Below are 25,719 nucleotides of genomic sequence, written 5' to 3'. Positions count from 1 at the left end.
TATTGCATTTTTAGGGCCTGCAATTTGCAGAAAATATAATATACATTTCAAAGTCCATATATTTTAAAGTAATTAAAAGCAGTAATCGACTACCCATTAATTTTAATTTTGCTACTTAACATATTTATAATACTTATTTTCCTATTTAATATAATTTAATCTCAAATGCAATTTTCAGCCACTTTTCTAGATTTCATTTCTAGTCGATTTTAAAAACTTATTTACATGCACCACAAATACCAGGAAGTGATAGCCTGGGAGAAAACAGTTACATTTTTGTAACCATCTTACAAACTTGAATCTCAAAACCCTGAGACTCCATTTCTTCTTTTGTAAAGGGGAGGCGACAAGCCAGATGATTTCTTAAGACACTATAGGTCTAAAGTTTTCTGGTAATTTACAAAAATCAAATAGGTCACACAATCCACATATATTTTGCACAGTTAAAAAAATCATTAGAATCATAAAGTTATTAAACTCAGCAGAACTTTAGAAGTTAAGGAGCCCAGTCCTTCCCAGTCTTAGAAGGAGAAACTCAGATGTTTTGAATACTTCTTAAAATACACTGGCCTATCAGGCCCTGCCTAGGTTTGATCCCCAGCCCCGGGTTATTTTTGGTTTCTCTGTGAGTGTGAAAGACAGGTAACTGAATTTTTTTCCTTATAAAAACATTTTCGGATATTCCATCATTTATGTCTTTCATGTTGTAGAAATTAGCTGTGGTTCACCTACCAAAAGCAAAGCAAAAACAAAAAACACAAAAAAAAGCCTAACAGCCTAAAACTGTACCAAGAAAAAACTATAAATTTACAATGAAATACATTTACTGTTAGATTCTTATGGGCCCGTATTGACTTTCTAAACTAACATGATCATACCGAGACTGTCCGAGTGACCTAAAAACGAGTTAAGAAAGTGCTTTAAGTTAAGGGCATCTTATCACAACCAGTACTACTGCGTGACTTATGGCTAAGTTCCAAAATGAGCTAATTTAATATTAACCAAAGGGACAGAAGGCTACAAGCCCAAACCCAAAGTGAGCTCTCATCTAAACAGCAAGAATCCTACGTTCCCAATGAGCAATGGCAGGTACTGGATTTGAGGGGAATCTGAAGGGTGCTGTCGGAGGAAGCTGCACACAGACACCGCCATGGTGAGTGTTCATCGGAGACCGGGAGACCCCACGCACTTCCTTATGTCAGCCAGCTACAAGCACCTTAGTAAGAGAGAGTCAACTCTTAGGGGTTCAGGGGTGATGTCCAAGGCCTATCCAAGAAGAAACTGCAGACACTCTGTTGGGTCTTTGGACTTACACTCTAATCTCAATCCAAACACTAACCTGTACTCTACAGGAAAGCCTTCTTACAAATACAAAGTTTTACGAACTTTGCACAGAAGAGAAATCTTGAATATGTAGGACCAAACCACACAATCAACACATGAGACCAAAGCAGCTGGAGGTTGGGGCCACATAAGTGTCACTGAGCGAAAACAACCCGCACAAACTGAAGACTGGGAACACACACACACCCTTCTCCCCAAAGAGGCCCTTCTGCTCTCCGGAGCGAAAGGACCCAATCACCTTTACTATTCACCCAGCAGCCTGCCCGGAACTCCAACAAGGTGTGACTGTATACTTGCAAACTGAAAAATAGTGTCCAGCAGCGCCAGGTACTTAATGACAAAGGAGTCGCCTCACTCCAGCGTCTTCCAGCTTCCGTGACTTTTTCTCACCCGAACAAAAACCAAGAGGGGAGCAACTTGACAAACTGTTTTTTAAGAATCACCAATGGTCCCTAACTGCTATAATAAAGCAATTACTCCTCCCACCCCAAGCAAACAGAGCGGGCGCTCGGAAGGCAGCAGGTCTCGGGTCCCCCGGCTGCACTTCCGTCCGCAACCCGGAGCCTCCCCGTCCTCTCGCTGGGACCGAGCCTCTGCCGAGCCACCCCAACTCCCGGGCGCCCGGCGCCAGCGCGTCCGGACGGGGAAGGCCGACGCCGGCTCGCCAGGGCCGGCCGCACCGAGGGGCCCGGCCGGGATCAGGCAGCGCCGGGCCCGCTGCCCAGGCGCCGCCCGGCCGCACAATGGGGCGCGGGCCGTCCCCCAACGCCTCCGCGCCCGGCGCCCGGCCCCGCTCCGGCGACTAGGCCCCGCCGCGCTCCGCTGCCCGGCCCTCGCGTAGCGGCGGCGCCGGGAAGGGACGGGCCGAGTCGGGCGCCGGGGGAGCAGTGGTAGCGGAGCGCGGGCGGGTCGGGGGCCCGGGCCGGGCGGCACGGCGCCGCGGTGCCTCACCATGTTGGTGTCCTCCGGACCTCTCCCCTCCTCCTCCGGCTCCGCAGCGAATGGACGGCGGCGGCGGCGGCGGCGCCTCTCACGGGCTCGCCGGGCTCCCGCTCATGCGCAGTGCGGCGGCCCGCGGAGCGGCCGGGCCGCGGGAGGCGGAGGGCGCGGGCCCCGGGGTGGGCGGCCTGGCCTGTCGGCATTCGTGGCGCGAGCGGCCGGGCGACCGGGTCGCCTGGGCTGAGGCCACGCGCCGAGACCCGCGCGGCGGGCGAGCGGGGTACGGGCCGGCGCGTCGGCACCCGAGACGGCGGGGCCCTGCCTGCGCCCCCACTCAGGGCGCCCCGGTCACGGCCGCGTCCTGTCCGCGGTGCGCTCCTAATAGCTCCACATCGGAGTCCCCTGGTAAGTTTGGGGAAGAATCCGGGAGACTATTGCACCTAGAGTCACTGTCATCATGGTGGACTGTCCAAGCTCGACCTAGCCTGGCTTCTGAGCTGCGGTCCAGAGGACGCGTGTGTGCAGCAAGGAGAAGGAAACACAGTGCTCCCTGCAGAGGAAGGAAATAAAACAGCAAGTACGGCACTTTAAAAAAAAAAAAAAAAAAAAAAGCTGTTGTAGATTGCCCAGGTTTGTGTATGTCACCCAACAGTACCATCCGCTTCTTCATCACCAACATGGGTGTCCCTTCAACACAGGCATACACCAGATCAGCCCTAGAAGTTAACAGCCTTCCGAGTTCCTACTAAAGAACGGTTTTGTGACACTCCTCAAGGCCTCCCACTACTGCTTAGAGCTAACCACGTGTTGGGAGCTCCCGGAGCCCCACAGAGAGAACTTTGGCGCTCCAGACCTGCCCCTCATTCTTTCCATTAGCATATGTGCGCTGATGTGACCAGCCTCTTGCAAGGCCCTGAGAAAATAACACGTAGCAGGCGTGAAACTGGATCACACCTGTGGATATTCTCTAGGAACTCAACCTAGCGACCTGAAATATTAACGAAGACGGCTCTCGCTGCACTCCGTTAGACCTTATTGCAGCTAGAGCCTGTAGGTTGGCCTAAAGCTCTTTTTCCTAAGTGCCACCTCCAAGGGACGATTCTTAGTTCCACATGACCTCCTTCTCTCCTGCATATAAACACTTCCTCCTGGAATCTCCATCATTTTCCATGACTTGGTTTACTTCTAGTCTCCCCCACCCCTGGCCATTCTCTACTAGCTAAATTCTGGCTTTTCAGTGATGGGTTTTCCAGAACCAATCCCGAATCTCTTCATATATTGTATTCCTAGACTCCTGTCCATATCCCCATTTAGTCCAAAATCTTGACCGAAGTCCTGCAGTGGTGGATCCCAAAGACACATTCTGTGCATTCTACAGACTCTCTAAGTCAAAGCCCTACCCCAAACCTCCTTTTCCCCCTACTTTTTCATCATGCAATCTAAATATCAGAACCTTCCACAGTGGCTCAACCTCATTCCCCTTAGTCTAATCCTGCCAGTTTTATCACGTGAACAAACCTGCACTCTACCTCTGTCTCTTAGCCAAAACTTCATATCTCTTGTCAGTAGTCTCTCTCCGTCATCCCTTTTGAGATAGTAGGGGTCTGACCATGGAGCCCAGGCTAACTGCTAACAGTTCTGCTGAGCTGCCGAGGATTACAGGCCTGTGTGCTCCCCTATTCCATATTCTCTATACTTTTACTTCTGTGCCAGAGACGTCTGTCTGCGATGCCCCTTCTCCAAGAACTATCCTAGCATGAGCCTCTCTGGAGTCATGGGGGGTTTCCTCCCTCATCTTCCCACTGCCTTTGTCATGACTCTCCACAAATGCGGCTCGTATTTCTGTGTTTGCCTGCTAAGCATGATACTTCATGCTTCCTGGCTTCATCTCATTTTGTCCCTGGCACACTAGCCAACAGAGAGAGTGCTCCCCATGTATCGTACTGTCTAAGCCCACGAGACTCACGCAGAACTTCAGGTCCGAGCTGTGTCCATTTTGTAGGGAGCACTGAGGCACAGAGTGAGTAAAGAATATCCCTAAGGTTGCACAGCAAGCAATAGAGCTGGGCTTAAACTCAGACAATCTGCTTATAATGTGTTCTCTTAAATACACGGGTCATTTTTTACTCTGGGCTTCCACAATTGGGGCATCTCATTTTGCATTTCTATGACCACCTAGTGTATACTGTTGGATTTGACATCCTCTGATAATCATTTGCCTCCAGACAGGGGCAGAGACCTGATCACATGCATCTTTGAGGTAATTTTGTTTTGCTTGTATGTGGAGTCAGTGATGCTGTGGCATTTGCAAGGACTTCAGATGACCACCTCAGGTGTCATGCCTTCCACCTTGTTTAAGATGGCGTTCCTGTTGTTTTTCCACCTCATGTGCCAAACTGGCTGACCCTTGAACTCTGGGAATTCTCCAGGGTCCACCTTACATTTTGCTGTAGGTGTACCAGGATTTCACACAATGGACCTGTGTGTTCTACTTTCCCATGCCTTCTGAGGGTTTAAATTCAAGTCCTCAGGTTTATGAGGCAAGTGTTTTACCCTATCTTTGAGTTTTAGTGTTAGGTGAGAGGCTGACCTCTCTCTCTCTCTCTCTCTCTCTCTCTCTCTCTCTCTCTCTCTCTCACACACACACACACACACACACACACACACACACACACACACACTGAGAGGGGAAATTTTAGTTGGCTAAATTAAAGGAAAATAATCAGCCAGGTGGTGCTTAATTCCAGCACTCAGGAGGCAAGTGAATCTCTGAGAGTTCAAGGCTAGCCTTGTCTACAGAGCAAGTTCTAGAACAGGCTCCAAAGCTACACAGAAAAACCAGGTCTCCATGGATCTTAAGATTGTAGGTATAAAGCTCAGAGGTAGAATGTTTGCCCTGCACTTAAAAAAAGAAAAGAAAAAGAAAACTGGACCAGGTGTGGTGGCACATCCTTTTAATTCCAATACTTGTTAGGCAGATGCAAGTGGAGGCCAGGCTAGTATACATAGCAAATTCCAGCTCAGCCAGGGCTAAACAGTGAGAGACTGTCTCAAAGGAAGTTATAATAATAATGTGCCCATGCTGTTTGTTATTGTAGTAGGATGATCATGCTCCTTAGCATGAGCATGTGTATAATGCATATTATACATAGGGTAATATGGTAAATGCAATAGCAGTGGTACCCATCTCTACATTTCCAGTCTATAGAACTGAATGTGAAATGAAGAATATTAATCATTATTATTGTGTGAGATAAGCTTATTTGTGAAAATTGTCCTTTTTTTTTTAATTGGCAGATTCTTGAAGATAAAGCGTAAGTTACAATATTTTATTAACAAAAGGTATTCGTTAATAAGTTTCAAATGCTTTAGGTTTTTTCAAATACAGAATTTGTGTATGTGTGTGTGGTGTTTACAGGTGTGCACGTACCTTTGTGGAGGCCAATGAGATCAGATGTCCTGCTCTGTTACTCTGCCTCACTCTTTGGAGACTGGGTCTGTTACTGAACCTGGAGTTAAACCAGTTTCCAGCGACATCCATTGATCCTCCTGTCTCAGCTCCACCCCAACCCCAGCACTGGGTTTGCAGTCTGGCATGCCTAGCTTTGTATGTGGGTGCTGGGATCTGAACTCAGGCCCCCGTGTTTAAGCAGCAGGCTCCTTTCCCTACTGAGCTATCTCTCCAGTCCCTTAAATACATAATTTTAAAAACTACTTTTATAGCAGTGATTTTGGCTAAGTAAAAAGAAACCAGATGAAAACACCTAGCTGAAACCCAATGTTGCACACATGCATACTCGTATTCTTTGTGCACCCATGGCTATAATGGCATAGTATTCGTAGACAGGTGACATTCCAAGGTAAACCAATTTGGGAAATGTTGCTGTAAAAGCTTACATTTTTCGTGTTAAACATTCACTGATAAAAATCACTGCAGCTCTGTTTAGAAAAACATGGATAACCAAAGAGTCTATACTTCTAGAATCTGTGTTTGGCAGAAAGAGGAAAACTCTGAAAAGACAGACTGTTAGCATTTCTGGTAGTTCCCTTAGCATCACTGCAGGCTAACTCTGTATGCCCAACTTCAGTTTCAAGGCATGAGTCTGAGATGTGGCCACCAGTCTCTCACTCACACCTCAGTTCATGCCATTTAGTCCGGTGTTCACATATGATGTGTTTATTGGACTCACACTTACTTATTTATAAATGTGTACATGAATTTGTCACAATGTATTTTTGCCTGAATAAAATACCATGTAGAGCTTATTGATGCAGAATCATAGCATGTTTTGTGCCTGTGTGTGCTGGAAATTGAACTCAGGGCCTCATATATGCTGAGCACACCTGTGCCTCTATACTTTACCCTCAGCCTCCAAAATATAACTTTTAAAGGGTAAATACCCCCCCTTTCTTTTAAGAGGTTAGGCCTTATGGCCCACAGAAAATCTATGTGGGACACAGGCCCCAATTCGCACCAAAATTATGAGAGTGGGCTTAGAAGTAAAAGCCTTTGCTGCCCCCTGCCCCAGTAAACATTACCAGTGAAGCTGAAGGAATGACTGCCTGGGACTCTTTCCTCCACATTCTGAACCATTCGAAGAGGAATCCTTAATGTGGACAAAGGGAAAAGCCTCAGGGAATTAGGCATCATTGTCCACTAATAACAAACGCGTAATACTGCGGTGGGTCACCTTCTAAATAGAAAATAGGAATATTCACCAGAGCCAGTCTGTCACCTCAAGGTCCATGCGGAAGTGCTGATTTTAGCTGTTTCACACTCATGGTAGAGGAATGGGCTTGGCATACGTAACAGCATGGACCGGGGCTCAGCAGGAGGAAACTCAGAGACCATCACTGCTGATGTCACAATGTCCTACTGTCCCAGAGTGAACCTACTTCTCTGCCCCAGTAGGCACAGTCCTTCCTAGATGTGACCCCCTCTGCTCAGGTATTCATCCTGAACAGCTCTTCAGTTTCAATGGATGAGGTCAAGGGAGAGAACATGGCCTCCAACAGGCCTCTCCCACCAGGATGGCAGAAGAGCGCCCTTGTTGAATTATCACTGCTGCCCCGTCTTTATCACATGGATAGTATGTAAGATATAAAACTGCCTTGCTGGGGCTTGGTAGTCTCAAGTACAAATGAAAATATTGTGTTAATTTTTAATAAAAGTCCACAAAATAAATTTTAAAAATCCTGTTTGATTCATTGTTAGTGAACTGTTCCCCAAATCAGGAAAATAACCAGGTTTGCTCACCTGTAATCCCAGCATGGGGAGACTGAGGCAGATGGATCTTGAGTTCTGAGCCAGCTGAGCCACACAATTGAGACCCGCATCTCACAAAACACAAAACATCAGGGAAATATAGACACATTCACCTTTCTCTCTTGAGTGTGAGATTCTCAGGCCACTGCTGCCTGCTAGCTAATGGCACAGTGCAGGCAAATGGCAAACTTTCAGGTTTCCTCACAGTGACATTTAAAGGTTTTTTGGTTGGTTTTTGGTTTTTCAAGACAGGGTTTCTCTGTGCCGCAGCTCTGGCTGTCCTGAAACTCGCTTTGTAGATCAGTCTGGCCTCAACCTGCCAGCCTCTGCCTCCCAAGTGCTGGGATTAAAGGCATGCACCACCATCGATGGGAACATTTTAAGTTTTTAAAAGACATTATTTATTATTTAATATTTCATTTAACCCAAATATATATTCAATATAAAATATTACAGAGATGTTTTATGTTCTGTTTTCCAGGTAGGATTTGTGTTAGGTGAGTACTTCCACCTTCCATGCATACTAATTCAGAAAGAGGAACTGCATTTCAGACCAGCTGCTGTCCGTGGGAGCAGTTCCTGCTTCAGTTAGCTCCGGCCTGGGCGGTAGTTGGCCTGAAACAGATACTCAACAATCCTGGGAGGTTTGTATTCTTTTAAAATTATTATCGGGTTTTTAAATTTTTGTTTTGTACATTTGGGTGTTTTGCCTTCAAATATGTCTGTGCACTGTGTGCATCTAGTACCCTTGGAGATCAGAGATAGGTGTTGTCTCTCCTGGGACTGGAGGTACAGACAGTTGTTAGCTACCATGTGAGTGCTGGGAATTGAACCCAGGTCCTCAGGAAGAACATCCAGTGCTCTTGATCACTGAGCTGTCTCTCCAGCCCCAAAGTTTTTACCTTCACAAAATAAACAGAAATCAAAGTGAATCTGAAATATTTGTGTATAACCAGTAGAAAGCACAGAAATTTAGCACTTGGGAAGTTCTGATAGTTCAATTGAAGCCAAACTTTGGACAAGAGAGAAATAAAGTATAATAGAAATAAGCATCTCAGAGCTAGAGGTGCAGCTCAGGTAATGAGTGCTTCCCTACCATTGCACCAGTGCTGGTTCATTCCACCAGCAACCAGAAACCAGGTATAGTTACAGCCTTCCTAATACCCGCACTCGGGGAAGGAAAACCAGGTACAGTGACAGCCCTCCTAATACCCGCAATAGGGGAAAAACCAGGTATAGTGACATCCCTCCCAGGCAGAGGAGTCAAATGTTTATTGTCATTGGCTGTATAGTTAGTTGAGGACAGCTTGGGCTATCTGAGAGTCTGTCTCAAATGTGTGTGTGTGCATCTGTACGTCTGCCTTGAATACATATTTTTATATGTATAGCAATTTAGAAAAACCACATATACAAAACTTATTTTCGAGGTCCTGGGAATTGAACCTAAGGTCTGTGTCCAGACAAACAAGCCCTCTCCGCTGAGCTACATTTCAGTCCTCTCTTCACAGTTTAATTTTGAATAAGCCTTCCAATGTTACCAAGCCTGACCTTAAACTCACCCCTAACTGGCCCCATCACAGTGTGTAATAACTTCAAAGAAATTACTTAGGATGAATGAGAAGAGTTTTAAGAAAAATTTTCTTAACAAATATTAGAAAACAGAAAAAAATATCGATATCAGAGTCAGGTAAGCATAAGTGAATGAGGATAATCAAAATAACAAAATGCTCATATTATAAGATGATCATTTTGAGGGCATTCTATACAAAAGGAATGTCAATGGAGAAATCAAAGTCCAGCTGCGTTGATGTGACGTGAGAAACTAGGAGATCCTTTTAGGGCAGCTGAGCAAGGAAATGACTGGGCTGAATTCCTCACGGGGATGTGAGACGGCTTCTAACTGACCTGCAGCACGATGAGGAAAGGCTATGACCACAGTTCTCTCGGTGGGACCCAAGCCGTGAATTATAGAGAATTTGATGTTTAGAGGTTGTCTTTGCTTTTGTTTTCTGCACTGCTGTAAAAGAGGTCTCACGGTTTTCTTGATAACCTTGACTACTTGGAATGGATCAGGGTGGGTGTTGAGTGGGGAGGAAGAAGCCTGAGGCCTGTGGCTGGGCAGGCCTGGTGAGCTCTGGGGTGTGGGGAGAATGACAGCAGGACTAGCAGGTCAGGCCTATCTGGAAGGAGCAGCCATTGGGAGGGGCTGAGAGAGATTATGTTTACTCTGCATCCATAGGACTCCGCGCACAGCTGTGGAGTCGGAGAACACCATGCTCGTCTGTGCAGCTGTGCTGGGCTGCCTACCCTGGCTGAATTCAGTGGCCCACGTCCAGTCTCCTTGTTTACTAGCTCTGAGGAAGGGGTTAAGTTGGCTGATTTGGGGTCTGAGAGAGGCCTCCATTGCTTTCAGGTGGGGGCTGATCTTCAGAACTAATAAACAGCTTTGATAGGCATAAAGTCACTGACTAGAATTTTCCACAGCACCTCTGATATCTTAAGTTCAGATCCCTTAGGTTTTTTTTAGTCGTTTTTACATTTTTTTTTAACAACTTACAAATTGGCGTACGTCATCAGCTTTGCAACTTCTGACCCAAAAACAGTCATGGACAGAAAACATGTTCCACTTCATCACTGCATGACTGGACAGATGCCACCTTCCCTCCTTGGTAGCAAAGTCTGTATTACTTAGCTCCCCTCTGTGTCAGAGTTCCTGGATGGATAGCTGCTTTCAGTAAGTCGCCTGTGTGAACACAGAACAATGTGTGTCACGACCCTTTAGAATGCTAGACATACAAAACAGAACCAGTCCCACAGTTCTGGAAGGCCTTCCCATGCTACTCATCCCAGAGTCTGCGTCAAGCCACACGGAATCTGTGAGAGGCGAGGTCTCTAAGGAAACTGCAGGTGCTGGGGCAGGGGGTGAGTGGCGAGCAGAGGGCTAGTTCAGCAACAGGAGAGGCAGCTTGAGCCACCCAAACTGGTCATTTCACTGTAGAGGTGGCAATGGCTTATTTCCTAAACTCTGGGCCTCACCTGTAAAAGGTCTACCGCGTAGCCTGTGTGGAGGATAAAGGAGACAGTACACATAGCACAAGACGGTGAGTAGCGGCTGCCCATTCTAGAAGAGGTGACATGTGAATTGAGGTGTATGAACAGCAGTGAATATCAGACTAAGGTGATTTTATTTTCAAAAACAAAGTTTTTGAAGTAACTTAATGAATTATATACCAAGATTTGGAAAGAACCAGTTCCTTCCAGTGGCCTTATATTCGTACAACAGTACACCACACAAATCAGTCATAGTAACAAGTACCGCGGAAGCATAGTGAAGGCAGCAGTGACTGGACAGCCTGACCCCCGAAACCGCAGGCCGACACATAGGTTCTTCTGACAGCTGGCTGGCTCTTGGCATCTGGAGACACTAAACAGCAGAGTTAGCCGGTTGTTCATAAATATCTGTGTACATTATCACACCCCTCCTCCAGATCTCTAGAGAATGTGATCTCAGGATAAGAAGTTGTGACAACAATGGCCAGCAACAACTCAGGAAGTATCTTTTAATCGCCCCATGATACAGAAGAAATTAGGAGGCAGCACACTCCTCTCCTGTCTAGTCAGTGGAGCTGATGCTGAGTATGAAGTCCTGGCATCTCATCTGCCTCTCTTCTTGACTGCAACAAGACACAGTATGAGATTCTAGACATGCCACACCAGTTAGATGGTGGTCAGATTGTTGAGTGAGATCTGGCTTATTCCTTAGTGGCAACTTGGGAGTTGGCAGAAACTGTGATGGTTCAGATAGGTACTCTAGAGTTAGCGCACTACACACTAGGTTCAATCCTGCACCAGATGATGATGATCTGACTCACAGAAAGTGAAACATTACAATTTATAAATTATAACACTTGTTTTATAATGAACACTTGTTTACATGTCTGTGGAAGCATGCTGCCATACTATGAGCCAAGAGCCTGACTCCAAAGTGAAAAGACAAATATGAAAATAAAACAAGAGACTAACATCCCTTTTAAATATACATGCAAAAAATAACTTCAGAAGTATTAGAAGACTAGCATGAAAATGCATTCTTTTTTAATATTTATTTATTATGTATACAATATTCTTTCTGTGTGTATGTCTGCAGGCCAGAAGAGGGCGCCCAACCTCATTACAGATGGTTGTGAGCCACTATGTGGTTGCCGGGAATTGAACTCAGGGCCTGTTGGAAGACCAGGCAATGCTCTTAACCACTGAGCCATCTCTCCAGCCCATGAAGATGCATTCTTGAGTTCTAGTACTTGGAAGGCTGAGACAGGAGAATCACAAGTTCCAGACCAACCAAGCGACATAGAAGATCCTGTCTTGAAAATATTAGCGGACAGCTTAGAGTGTAGCTGCTGGTGCTAGACATTTCTCCTTGTTGAGGCCTTGGACCGAATACCTAGCTTGCACAAAAACTTGACATAGTGAATCTAATACTATACAAAACTATTTACACAGTATGACCAAGTACCCAGAAATTCAAAGTTGATTTTATCATTGAAAATCAACTGAGGTCATGTATGATTTTTAATGGAATCAAAGACAAAAAACCTCATAATCATGCAGAAACAGCATTTAACAAAATCTAACACCTATTTAGAGGGTTAAAACTGATGGAAAGAGTGTGTGTGTGTTTGTGTGTGTGTGAGAGAGAGAGAGAGAGAGAGAGAGAGAGAGAGAATATTAGAGATTTATTAGGGTGGCTTACAGGCTATGGTTTAGCTAGTCTGGCTGTCCCCTGACAGAAAGGAAAGAATCGAGTGGTTGATGGGTACATGAGACTGGATGTCTCGGCTCAGCCTGTGCTGAAGCCCTGATCAAGTGTGTCCTCACGGCAACGGAGTAATGCCTTGACTGCAAGGAAGATGAACTTGCCGGTAAGCGTGAGGGCAAGCAGGCAAAAAGCAAAAGCTTCCTCTTCCATGTCCTTCTGTGTAGGCTGCCAACAAAAGGTGTGGCCCAGATTTAGTGTGGATCTTCTCACCTCAAATTATCCAATCAAGGAAATTTCTTCAGAAGCACTCCCAGCTGCTTGTGCTTTAGTTGATTGCAGATGAAGTCAAGCTGACAACCAAAATTAGCTGTCACAAGTCCACCCTTGTCAGTTTGTCACATTTTGTCATGCCATGCATAATACAAATAGAAACAACAACCAGGTCATAATTACACCTAACATGATGTAACTCCCATGAACATTCACAAAGTACCCCATGTACATCTGCAAACAATTTTATACATTATATATATATATTTTAGATAAGTGCCAGTGTCCCTCAAGGGACATTCTTTAAGTGTCTTATAACTTAAATATGACAGCCATTGCTATTGTATCAATTGATGTTACATGATAAAGAAATAGAGGGAAAAAACAAATATATGGTGTGTGTGTGTGTGTGTGTGTGTGTGTGTAATACGCTCAGCAGGTCTTGAATTTTAGAGGCATGACCCATCCCTTCATTCCTTTGGGGTCTGAGTTCTTTGTCAGTTAGCTTGGATTGCATTGTTGCAGTTTCCCATTGACCTTAACCTCAGGATATTGTAAGACCAAGAGAGCCTCCCTGATGGACCGCCTTCATTCTAGACATAATCTTCCTTACCTTCTTTGTGGAGAAGCAATCCAGTTCCTTCCGGTAGTCTGGATCAATCACCCCATCCTAACACTGACACTTCTTTTTTAGCCTGTTGATTTAAGGGCATCAGAAGCCCAAAGTGTCCAGGGAGACGTCTGAACTTCCAGTTCAAGGAAATGTTTATTGTGTCTCCTGGCAGGAGTGCTCACCCATCTGGAGCTAAACTTCCAGGCCATCCAAACTTAAGGCCATAAAAACAAGAAGCAAAAAGTTTCATAATGGGACACTGGGGTGATAGTGAGTGGAATGAATCCCATTTCCACCCCTGCATTCCTGGACCCCATGAGTCCTGACTATAAGGGAAACTATACTGTATATTGTATGTTGATTCAAAGAATATACAGCTTGCTTGAGGCCACTGCCACCTAAATGGTGCCACCTAACACAGGTGCTGTACCTGCGTTTTCCAAAGGTCATTATTCCACTGTTGTATCAAGCCAGCTGCTTTCGGATGCTGGGGAATATGGTAAGCAGCAGATCCCACGAGCGAGGGTCCACTGTGGCACTTCTCTGGCTGTGAAGTGAGTTCCTCGGTCAGAAGCGATACTGCGCGGGACACCATGACGATGGAAGAAACATTCTGTAAGTACACAGATGGTGCTTTAGGCAGAAGTATGACATGCAGTAAAGGCAAACCGACAATCGGAAGAAATTATCTACTCCAGTAAGGACAGAGCATTGTTCTTTCCACAGAGGAAACGGTCCAATGGAGTCAACTTGCCACCAGGCCACTGGCTGGTCACCCCAGGGAATGGTGCCATACTATATTTGGGGTTCAGTGCTGGTCTCTGCTCTTGGCAGATCTGGCACTCAGCAGCAGCTGTAATCAGGCCAGCCTTGGTGAGTGAGTTATCCATGTTGTTGAGCCCATGCATAACCTCCAGCTGCCACCATGACCATTTCGTTCATGGGCAGCTGGACAATGACTCAGATGACTGGGGAGAAGGCTGGCTGTCCAAAGAAGGGGTCGTCCTATCTACTTCCTCAGCATTTAAGTGGCACACAATTATCTTCACATGCTTTGCCCATTCAGAGAGATCTGTCCACATACTCCTTCCCCAGATGTCTTGCTCACCCGTTTTCCATTCATGCTCTTCCCAGCCAGTCCATTGGCTACAGCCCATGAGTCGGCAAACAGTCGCACATCTGGCCATTTCCCCTTCCAAGAGAAATGTATAGCCATATGTACTGCCTAAAGTTCTGCCCACTGTGAAGGTTCCTCTTCGCTGGTGTCTTCCAGAGTTGTCCCAGAAATGAATGGTTTGTAATCCTGCAGCTGTCCACTTCTGAATGGTGCCTGCATAGCATGTAGAACCATCAATAAAACAGACCCTAGCCCTTTTTCCCCTCAGACAACCCCTGAAACTACAGGTGCATAGTTGGGAGCAGAAGGCCCTGTAATAGGAGTAGAACCCATAGGTGTCAGAACATGGTCCAAGAATGTAGTGGGAGATTTCTGAGTGCTTGTGAGAAAACTCCAAGAAAACAAGAGTCTTAGGACCTCAATTTCTTTAAAAACATGAAATTGTTTCTTGTATTATGCTTTCGTGCCTCCCCCAGGTGTAGCAGATAGGAGTGAGTCTACTTCAGTTTACTCATTACAGCTGGGTGTTGTTATTTGTAAACACATGCCTCTGCGGAAGAACGTTAGTGCAGCTTGCCCTTGTGACTTACGTGACTCTGTATCCTTAAAGTGTATACTGTCTGATGTTCTGAATAAAGTTGGCTATTGCATGAGACTTTAGTCCGCCTCATTTCTTGCCTCCGTTCTCCCAGGCCCCACCACTTCTGAGTGTTAGATAGTAGGCATTTGGGCAAAGGATTCATGTAACTTTCTTTTTCCCTCAGGATCACATATATACAACTTCAATTTAATAACAGACTGTTGCTGTGTATATCCTACTTTATGGCTTGGTGGGTCAGACAATACCCAGCTGGGGTTGCAGAATAACTTGGTGGCCCATTGGCAAACATTCATTTTCCACTAAGGCCCAAGTACAAAGCAAGAGCTGTCTCTCAAAGTGGGAATAGTTGTCTCCAGATGATGGTAGACCCTTGTTCCAAAATCCCAAAGGTCTCTTCTGTGATTCGTCTATAGGAGCCTGCCAAAGGCTCCAAACAGCATCTTTATCTGCCATGGACACTTATAGTACCTCTGAATCTACTGGACCATATTGTCCAAGTGTTACAGCAGTCTGCACAGTGCTTGGACTTTTTGAAAACCCTTCTCCTGTTCCAGACCCCACACAAAGCTAGTAACTTTTTGAGTCACTTGGTATATAGGCCAGAGTAACACACCCAAGTGTGGAATGTGCTGCCTCTAGATCCAAATGAGCCTAAATATTCTGTGTCTTTCTTGATGGTGGGAGGTGCTAAGTGCAATAACTTTTCCTTCTCTTTAGAAGGAATCTCTCTCATGTCCCACACAACTGGACTAAGAATTTACTTAGGATGAAGGCTCTTGAATTTTGGTTGGATTTATTTCACATTCTCTGTGTTACCAACAAGTCTAAATTTGTTACTACCTCCTGCTCATATGGACCATTCATCATAATGTCATCAATATAGTGGACCAGTGTGGTATTTGTGGGAGAGACAGAGACCATAACTATTCCTTCAAGCTGTGTTATGACACAGGGCCAGAGAGTTAATAGACCGATGAAGTACAACTATAAAGGTATAAAGCAAATTGCTTCTGGTGATCTGTACAAACAGGTATAGACAAAAAGGCATTTTCTAGATCAATAGTTGCATGTCATGTTGTCTTTTGGCTTTTGGGGGGCTGTCACCCAGTTTCCAAAAAATTCACACAGTCTTATTATTATTTATAAATGGCTGGCCTTTGCTTGGCTTGTTTCTAGTCTGCTTTTCTTAAATTATCCCATCTACCTTTTGCCTCTGGACTTTTCCCTTTTCTTACTTCTGTAATCTTACTTTTACTCTGTGGCTGACTGTGTGGCTGACTCCTTTTCTCTCTCCTTGATCACTCTTCTTGTTCTCTCTTCTTTTTCTCCCTTGTTCCTTCTTCTTTTCCTGCCAAATTTCTCCTTTATTCTCTCTACTGCACCCTGCCTCTCCTTTCTCCTGCCTCACTATTGGCCGTTCGTCTTTTTATTAGGACCATCAGGTGTTTTAGGCAGGCAAAGAATCACAGCTTCACAGAGTTAAACAAATGTAGCATAAGAGAATGCAACACATCTGCATCATTTTGATGTTCCATGGCATAAACTAATGTACTACATCTTACTATTCCACAATATCATGTACCTGGAGATGGGTTAATTTGCTCAATGAGGACACCACATCTGGTAGCAGCAGCTGCAGTTAGAGTTGCTGCCTATGCTTGTGATGATCAGCTATCCTTCTCCACGACCCATTTATATCCTGCACAGGCCAATCGGACAGCAGAAGGGGCATGTGCTGGGAACCACCATCCCTGCAGAACCACCATCCCTGCAGCTTTCAAGCCTTTGGTGCGGCTCTCACTTCTACAGTTCCTCCAGGTTCAATATATTCTATGGTTCACTCTTCTCCGCAGTAGAAGAAACTCAGATGGCTTCCGGTCTTTCCAACCATAATAGCCCTTACTTCAGAGACCAGGGAACCAGTGTGGGGATTCTGCCAACTTGTAGTTATATCCATTTCAATTATTTCTTCTGAAATTGGGGAGATAACCACAGGCTTAGCTCTGAGGCCCACTAGAACCAAAACTCCACTGACAGTGGACCTCCATAAGGCCCACTTTAGCAGGAGGGTCACAGTGCTCCTTAAGGTTTCCCAGAATCAGCACAGTTTTTTTAAACCAGTGTCCAGTAGACCCCGGAAAATGATTGTTTCCTTTCCCCAAGTGTACAGCTGTCCTTGTAAAGGTCATAGGTCCCTATAGGGAAGGACGGGAGAAAGGCTAACAGTAAAACTCCTTTTGAGGTTGGGAGTAGAGAGCTTCTGAGACAGAGTTTCTCTATGTATCGCTGGCTGTCCTGGAACTCACTTTGTAGACCAGGCTGGACTTGAACTCACAGAGATCCTCCTGCCTCTGCCTCCCAAATTCTGGGATTAAAGGCATGCACTGCCATCATCTGGCTAACAATAAAACTCTTAGATATTTTAGCAAGGTCCTTCCTCAGGTAGACCTGGCCATCTCCTCACTTAAGGAATTTTGGGCCCGCAGACTGGCCCAAGTCTGGAAATTGGTTTACAGGCCAAATTCTTTCTTACTATGATCCAGTGTAGTCCTTCTTCCATTTGCTTCAGAATTTTTCTGCTTATAAAATGAAACAAAAATGTCGTGAACTTACCTGTTTGATTCCTGGAAACACCATGACTTATTAGCTAATACCAAAGACATACGAATCATGCCACCATCAATAGCACTCTGCCTGTGCTGCCTATTAAGATAACTACAGTCACCTTGCCTTTGACAATGCATTGCTGCCACCTGGCCCCTGCTACGCTGGGGCCCAATTAACCTATCATACATATTTAATTCATCTAACTGGGTACCAGCATCTCTAACCCTAAGGTCTGGCACAAGGAAAAGAGCCACCAGAAGTTCTTCAGATATGCTGATGCCCCTCTCACTATTTGGGTCTTACAAGATGAGTGAAAGGCATATCTTGTGGGCCTTCTAATGGTGGAGGGGTAAGGTTTCACACATCCACACCTGCATTGTCACTGTTGTTTCCTGAAGCTTTCATATCTCTTCATCAATACTAAACCAAGCCATATCAGGCATCTCCAGCTCCCATTCAATAGGCTGTCTTTTGATAAACGCTTCAACCAACCAATAACTCAAACCTTTTGACACCTTTAAAAAAACTGATCAAACTTCTATATTAAATTGAGACTCTCCACTCAGTGAATCTATATGTGATGGCCAATCTTGGTTGTCAACGTGACTCCATCTGAAACCATCTAAAACATGCACCCGAGGAACTTTCTTTATTGGATCCTTTGAGGTAAGAGGAACAACCCTAAATCTGGACCACACAGGACATGGAAGGGGGAAACTTTTCAATTTTATCTGCTTGCCCCTCTCTCTCACTGCCAAGTTCATCTATCATGCTGCTGAGGCATTACTTTCGGGCATTAGAACCTACCTCATTGGGATTTCAACACAGACTGAAGAAAAGTAAGACTTTCAGTCTTGTAAACTGAACAGCTACTGGATTATTGGCATCTCCCTTGGCAGTCAGTCATTGCTGAACTAGCTGGGCTATGTAGCCTGTGAGTCACTCTCATAGCTCCCCAGCTCCCGTCTGCGTGTATTCAGTTAGTGCCAGTCCTCCAGAGAACCCTGACTAATACTGGTTGTGGTACAAGAAGTGGGATGGGTCGTCTCACCTCAAATGATTCAATCAAGAAACAATAGTGTGGCAGCCGCTTGTGTTTTTGGTTGATTCCAAATGTATTCAACTTGACAACCAAGATTGGTCATCACAGTTACATTTCTTAGTAAAATGGTAATAAAATGAAGTGTCATACTTCCCAAGGGTATGAAGAAAAGTCCTAGCACCAACATCATACTTACTGGTGGATAAAACAACAAAACCACACCGAAAACCTAAATGTGTCTCCCTAAAATGACAAGAAGAAAAGTATGTCTAGTATCACCATTTGTGTTAATCTATTTCCCATTGCTGTAACAATATAGTTAAGGTTCTCTAGAGAAAAAGAACTAATAGAACACCTCTATATATTAAAGTACTTAGGAGTAAATTTAACAAATTAAGTGCAAGACTTATAATTTGACAATGAAAAAACTTTGCTAGAAGTTAAGGGCAATGTAAGCCAATGTTATCCCACATTCATGAATATGCAACATTGCTAACATAGCTCATGCCCCCAGATTAATTTTCTGGCTCGATATAGTTTCCTACCAAGATCTTAGTATGATTTCTAGAAACTGATAAGGTGAATCTGAAAGATTTATATGAAAATTCAAAGGACCTGGACTAGCAACACAACTTGGAAAACCTCTAACCGAGTTCAATGACTTATGTTTCCGTATCGTGGATCTTATTAATAAAGCTGTAGTGACCCAAATATTATAGTAATATAAAGACAGACAAGAATCAATTGCCCATAACTGAGAATTCCCAAATAAACCTTTACATTTATGTTTAATTGATTTTCAACAAAAGGATCCAGGCAACTCAGTGGGGGAAAATAACACTCAACAAATGTTGCTGGGACAACTGGATTTCAAAGAATGAATTCGATTTTTCTTCTGTGATAAAATAAATAAAATATGGATTACAGGCTAAAGGTAAGAGCTAAATCTATAAAACATTAGGAGAAAGCAGAAGTATTTGCTCATAGTTTGGTGAGTTCTTAGAAATGACACAGAATCACAATTTATCAAAAAAAAATGACTTACCCCAAGTTAAAAAAAACCACACTTTCAAAGACAGCAGTAGCTCAATGAAAAGATGAGTCACAGACCACAGGAAACACCCCCCTGAGTTATCTTTATCCTGTTAGATAAATGATGCCCAGACTACATGTAGAAGAATGAAAATAGACCCATATCTACCACCATGCACAACACTCAAATCCAAACGGATCAAAGACCTCAACATAAAGCTAGCCACACTGAACCTTATAGAAGAGACAGTGGGAAGTACACTTGAATGCATTGGCACAGGGAACCACTTCCTAAATATAACCCCAGCAGCACAGACACAGAGAAACAATTAATAAATGGGACCTCCTGAAACTGAAAAGCTTCTGTAAAGCAAAGGGCATGGTCAACAAGACAAAATGACAGCCTACAGAATGGGAAAAGATCTTCACTAACTCCACATCAGACAGAGGTAGGATCTCCAATGTACAAAGAACTCAAGAAATTGAACACCAAAAGAACACATAATCCAATAAAAAAAATTGAGTACAGACCTAAACAGAGAACTCTCAATAGAGGAATCTAAAATGGCTGAAAGACACTTAAGGAAATGTTCAACATCCTTAGTCTTCAGAGAAACGCAAATCAAGACAACTCTGAGATTCCATCTTGCACCTGTAAGAATGGCCAAGATCAAAAACACTGATGACAACTTATGCAGGAGAGGTTGTGAGGAAAAGGGAACACTTCTGCATTGCTGGTAGGAATGCAAGCTGATACAACCCCTTTGGATGTCAGTGTGGTGATTTCTCAGAAAATTAGGAAACAATCTTCCTCAAGACCAGTAATGCCACTTTTGGGTATATATCCAAAGGATGCTCAATCGTGCCACAAGGACATGTGCTCAATTATGTTCATAGCAGCTTTGTTTGTCATAGTCAGAACCTGAAAATGACCTAGATGCCCCTCGACTGAAGAATGGATAAGGAAAATGTGGTACATTTACACAATGGAATACCACACAGCAGAAAAAATAACGACAGCTTAAATTTTGCAGGAAAATGGGTGGAGCTAGAAAACATCATTTTGAGTGAGGTAACCCAGACACAGAAAGACAATTATCACATGTACTCACTCATAGGTGGTTTTTAAACATAAAGCAAAGAAAGCCAGTCTATAAACCACAATCCCAGAAAAGTTAGACAACAATGAGGACTCTAAGAGAGACTTACATAGATCTAATCTACATGGGAAGTAGAAAAAGACAAGATCTCCTGAGTAAATTGGGAGCATGGGAACCTTGTGGAAGGGTTGAAGGGGGGAGGGGAGCAAAGAAAAATGTAAAGCTCAATAAAAATCAATAAAAAAAGAAATATAAAAAAGGATGTCCAAACTATGTAAAGAATTCTTGCAGGCAAAAGGTTAGAGACTCAGCCTTTAAATGGACAAGAGCTGAATAGACATTTCACCAAGAAAGGTACCTGAATGGCTAAGAGGATATGAAAACGTGTTCCTCATTAGTTGCTAAGGAATAAAATCCCCGCAAGACTCCATTACTTACCCATCAGAAGGGCTGTGGAGAACATTGCTTTTTCTGTGAATGGAAGGAGTGAGACTGCATTGCTACCTGTTTTGTGAGTGTAATGAAATGCCAGGATACACAAGAAACAACAGTGCTTAACTGCTGATGGAGGTAGAACTGGGTGGGTAGATTATTCCCTACACTTATTTAATTTCAAATGATATTTTCACTCTTTGAAAATTTGTATATGTGTACCATGTATTTTGAACATATCCACCCCTTTCCCATTTGAACTTTCCCTGGACTCTTCCCAACACATCTTCTCAACTCCAATATCACCTCCTAGTCCTCCTCCACCTTCTCCTCCCAACCCAGCATGCCCATCAGCGCTGCCTACATGTACGTGAGTGTGGAGCCATGCACTGGAACATGGGCAATCTGTCAGTAAACACACGTCCTCAAAGTCAGATGCTCCCTCCCAGAGCATCCACCAGCTGCCAGTAGTTTCTCAGCTCGTGGTGAGGTCTCAGGAGCCCCTCCCTAGCCTTGCTGTTGTTTCTCTGCCTCACATGTGCAGGTAACTACGGCTGTGGTACGCTTGTGAATGAAGCCATCATGCCGTGTCCAGCAGGCAGCATTTTACACAATTTCCCCTATCCTTCAGCTCTCAGGTTTCCCTTCCTCTTGTCCATGATGTTTTCTGACCTTGTGGGACAGAGTTGATATAAACGATCCATTTAGGACTGATCACTCGGTCACTCTGACAGTTATGAGTCTCTGCATTAACTATTACCCCCTATAAAACACTTCTCTCACAGAGGCTGACAGCAGGACAGATCTATGGGTATAAGCATAAATATTAAAAGGTAGTTTGACAGTATGACCATTTAGCAAAACAAAGTGGTAAGTCCTCCCCTAGAGCCTATGACTTCCCCAGCCATACACAGCGTTTTGTCCAGCTTTACTGATACAAGCTAGGGCCATCCGGGAAGAAAGAATCTTAATTAAGAGAATGTCTCTATAAGACTTGTCTACAGGGCATTTTCTTGATTAGTAATTGATGTGGGAGGGCCCAGATCATTGTGGGAAGTTCCACTCCTGGGCAGGTAGTCCTGGGGTATATAAGAAAACAAACTGATAGTCGGGCAGTGGTGGCACAAGCCTTTAATCCCAGCACTCAGGAGGCAGGGGCAGGCAGAGCTCTGTGAGTACGAGGCCAGCCTGGTCTACAAGAGCTAGTTCTAGGACAGGTCCAAAGCTTCCAGATTCTTTCCTGGAGCTCCTCCGAGTCCTCCAGATGATAGGTGTCAAGCTATTTGATGAAATAAACCCCTTTCTCCCCAACTTGGTTTCGGTCATGGTGTTTTATTACAGAACTAGAAACCCTAAGACACAGTACCAGGCATGAATTCTCTTTTGTAGGACAGGCCTTAACTCTTAAAAAAAAAAGGGGGGGGGTGATGATTATGCTCTAACCATTGCCATTCTTATAAATCGTTGTGCCTCTGTCAGCAGGCCTTGCCTGGCATATCAGTGTTGTGGCGTACAGGGTCCAGCTCTGGGTAAGACAATTGATTTTTTTTTCTCCCCATAGCCTTCGGACCTTATGAAAGCTAGTCAGTAAGGAGGAGGCTTTCTGATCATTTCTAGATGAATTTCTCTGTCCTGAAACCCAAACGTATGTTACCTTCAACTATAGGATCTTACCCTCTAGTTCTGGTGGGCAGCCAAGAGCAATGATCATAGTGTGTGCTGATTTTGAAGTCTCTAGGACCTCCCTGATCTACAGCTTGCAAGGTGTGCTCCATATCCGCTGATGAGGTTGTCTTTTGGGGACAGTATCGTCCACTCATGTTGTGTCCTACCATTCAAGTTCCCTTTTTAAAAAATATTTTTATTAGCTTATGATGTCATGTGTTTCCATATGGCTTTTCATATATTCTTTCTCCCTTAAATTACTTTTATCTGGGTACTTTAAAATAGCAATAGAAAAATAACTAAGTCAGGGTTTGTGCTAGGGATTAACCCCAGGACCATACACAGACTAACCACATACTCTCCTACTGAGCTACACTACCCAACTCCTCGAGAAATATTTCCAACCTAATCTAAAGGCTTAATAATGCAATACTGAGGGTTGTTATATATGAATAATTGAGTTGACCATAAGGGAAAGAAGGCATTTACATTATCGCCTGAGTGCACTGTGGTAACTAAGGCTCTCTAATTCCTGAGGCCGTGAGATAAACATCTAGTGATGAAGAGAGTCTGGAGTCCCATAGCCCAGAGGAACAGTGTCCTCAGAGACATTGCAGGAGTCCTGCGGGAAGGGCAAGATGCCTCCACAAAGACAATGGATTAGAGCTTTGAGCAGGGCTTCCAGGGGCTCTGTAGGACTTTAAAGTCTACTATCATGGCTGTAACCTGAGAGAGTCTGAGCAAAAGTGTGTTCAGCAGGAGAGGAGTGTTGTGCGAAGGCCGCTTGTTTGTTCCCAGCTGCTCAGCCCTGAAATAATCACACAGAAACCGTATTATTTACAATATTGTTTGGCCAATGGCTTAAGCACATTTCTGGCTAACTTATATCTTAAATTAACCCATCTCCATTAATCTGTATATCACCACGAAGCTGTGACTTACCAGGTAAAGTTCTGGCATCTGTCTCCAGAGGGGCTCCATGGCTTCTTCCTGACTCTGCCTTCTTTCTTCCAGCATTCAGCTTAGCTTTCCCTGCCTATCTAAGTTCTGCCTTGTGCAGGCCTAAGATAGTTTCTTTATTAACCAATGATATCCACAGCATACAGAGGGGAATCCCACATCTGAGGAGTCATGACCAAAGGTTCCTTCCTTGCATTGGGCACTGAGGGAGATCAAATGAGAAAGGTGACTTATATATTTGAATACTTGATCCCCGGTTAGCAAAACTGTTTGGGAAGGGTTAGGAAGTGTGTCCTTGTTAGAGAAGGTGTGCTTCTGGGGTTGGGCTTTGATTTCAAATGACCCTCACAATTTCAGTACTCACTCTCTGCTTCTTGCATGCTGATCAAAATACGAGCTCTCAGCTGCTGCACCTGCAACCATGTCTACCTGCCTGCTGCCATGCTCCCCAGCATGATGGTCATGGCCTCTATTCCTCTGAAACTCTAAGACCCATATAACTTTTCTTTTTATGTTGTCTTGGCCATGGTGTTTATTACAGCAAGAGAGAAGTATCTAATGCAGGTACAAAGCAAAGCACCTTGAGGCCTCCATCTCTTCTCCTCTGGCATGTAATTCAAACCACATTTTCCCTGTCTTCCTGAAAATTGTAAGCACTGTATGAATATCTCTAGGAGTGTTTCTTGAGGTCCTCTGATGAAAGGTGCAACACAAGCCAAGTGTTATTATGAACCCTGCAAGCAGGTCAGGGAGCTAGTGATGCTACCACTTCTGACATACCCGAGGGTTTTGTTTTGAGGGTTAAGCACAGCACGTGCACAAAAGCAAGAGGAGCTGACAGTGGAAAACAAGGCAATAAGTTCAGCTGCAAGTCAGCCCCACTCTGCTGTCCAGAGGATGGAGCAATGTCTCCACACTGAAGCCAGACACAACAGCTTCCCTCCCATGACAGCTATGGGTATGTTACAGCTAACAGGCAGATAGAACAAATCCAGGCCCAGTCTTCATGCCAGAGATGAGCTGCCCTTGAGACATACTGAGACCCCTTTAGCTCACAGATTCCAATGACATGCCAGCCTGGCAAACACTGGAGGTTTTTCTACAGAGTCATATAATGGTGTCACTGGAACAGACTAGAGACAAAGGGGGAAGAGAAGGAACTGTCTGATGCATGTTTAACCAAGGCTCATCATCACCCAAGGACCTGATGTTTGCAAGAGTAACTAGCCAGGCTGAACTTAGCTCCCTTTTCCAGTCCTGACCCTCCTTTCCTCTCTCTACATGGGCCCCAGAGCCTTGTTCATGCTGGGCTAACATTCTATCCCTGAAAAACACCTCTAACTCGGAAGAACTACTTTTAAATTGAGAACATGTAGCTGGGTATTGTGTTTCAAGCCTGCAATCCCAGCATTTGGGAGACTGAGACAGGAGAACTGCTATGAGTTCAAGGCCAGCCTGGGCTACAGCGAGATTCTGTCACAAAACAAATACAAGAATGGTAGCTCATACCTGTAATCTTGACCCTTGGGTGCAGAGACAGAGAACTGCTGCAACTTCAAGGCCACTTGGTCTGTGTTGTTTAACAGTTTCCTTCCAGATTGAAACATTCCGACCTCCGGGGAATCTCATTAAACAAGAAGGTTGCCTAACTCAAAGTGGCTTCAGGAAGTTCCTGAAACTGACCAGATTCACCAGGCCCCTTCCTGCCAGAGTAAGCAATAAAAGCTGAGAGTTACTTTCAGACTGCCTAATCTAAACTGCAAAGACTGTAGAACAAGCCATTCTCTAAGAAAATTCTGACATCAGATCTGCTGCCTGAAAAACAAAACCAAACCAAAACAAAAAACCAAAACAAAACAAAAAAAACCCAAAAACAGAAGTCAGCCTGGGAGAGGCTTAGACCAGGGTCATTTGGAAAGGATACTCTCCAACCTTTTGAATTCCCTGTAGGCTGTGCAGTGTGCTCCAGGTT

The 25,719-nt window shown here is 44.5% G+C and overlaps 2 protein-coding genes across 4 annotated transcripts in view; one reads left to right on the top strand and one right to left on the bottom strand.

Moving 5' to 3' along the window:
- Positions 1-7,131, bottom strand: part of Dcun1d1 (defective in cullin neddylation 1 domain containing 1) — a 35,358-nt gene extending 28,227 nt beyond the window's left edge. The window contains exon 1 of one of the 3 annotated variants that reach the window (XM_048429881.3): positions 7,003-7,131. Coding sequence is in view for 1 of the 3 variants with exons in the window: in XM_085682344.2 (XP_085538470.1) it covers positions 2,296-2,298 (3 nt within the window). In the remaining 2 variants the exon portion in view is untranslated. Of the gene's footprint in view, positions 1-1,582; positions 1,844-2,295; positions 2,430-7,002 lie in introns of those variants that run through there. The other 2 variants (XM_085682344.2, XM_048429882.3) reach the window with 2 other exon arrangements.
- Positions 2,249-14,961, top strand: LOC125397485 (uncharacterized). Its single transcript, XM_087899559.1, has 3 exons — positions 2,249-2,688; positions 8,031-8,193; positions 11,697-14,961. The coding sequence occupies exons 1-2, from the start codon at positions 2,346-2,348 to the stop codon at positions 8,048-8,050; spliced, it is 363 nt and encodes a 120-aa protein (XP_087755685.1). The 5' UTR covers positions 2,249-2,345; the 3' UTR covers positions 8,051-8,193; positions 11,697-14,961.
- The last annotated feature ends 10,758 nt before the right edge of the window (positions 14,962-25,719 follow it).

Source organism: Myodes glareolus, chromosome 20 (genome assembly GCF_982192425.1).
Source record: "Myodes glareolus chromosome 20, mMyoGla1.1, whole genome shotgun sequence".
NCBI classification, from domain to species: Eukaryota; Metazoa; Chordata; class Mammalia; order Rodentia; family Cricetidae; genus Myodes; species Myodes glareolus.
Note: the sequence above shows the minus strand (reverse complement) of the source record. Positions and strands in the feature narration are given on the sequence as shown.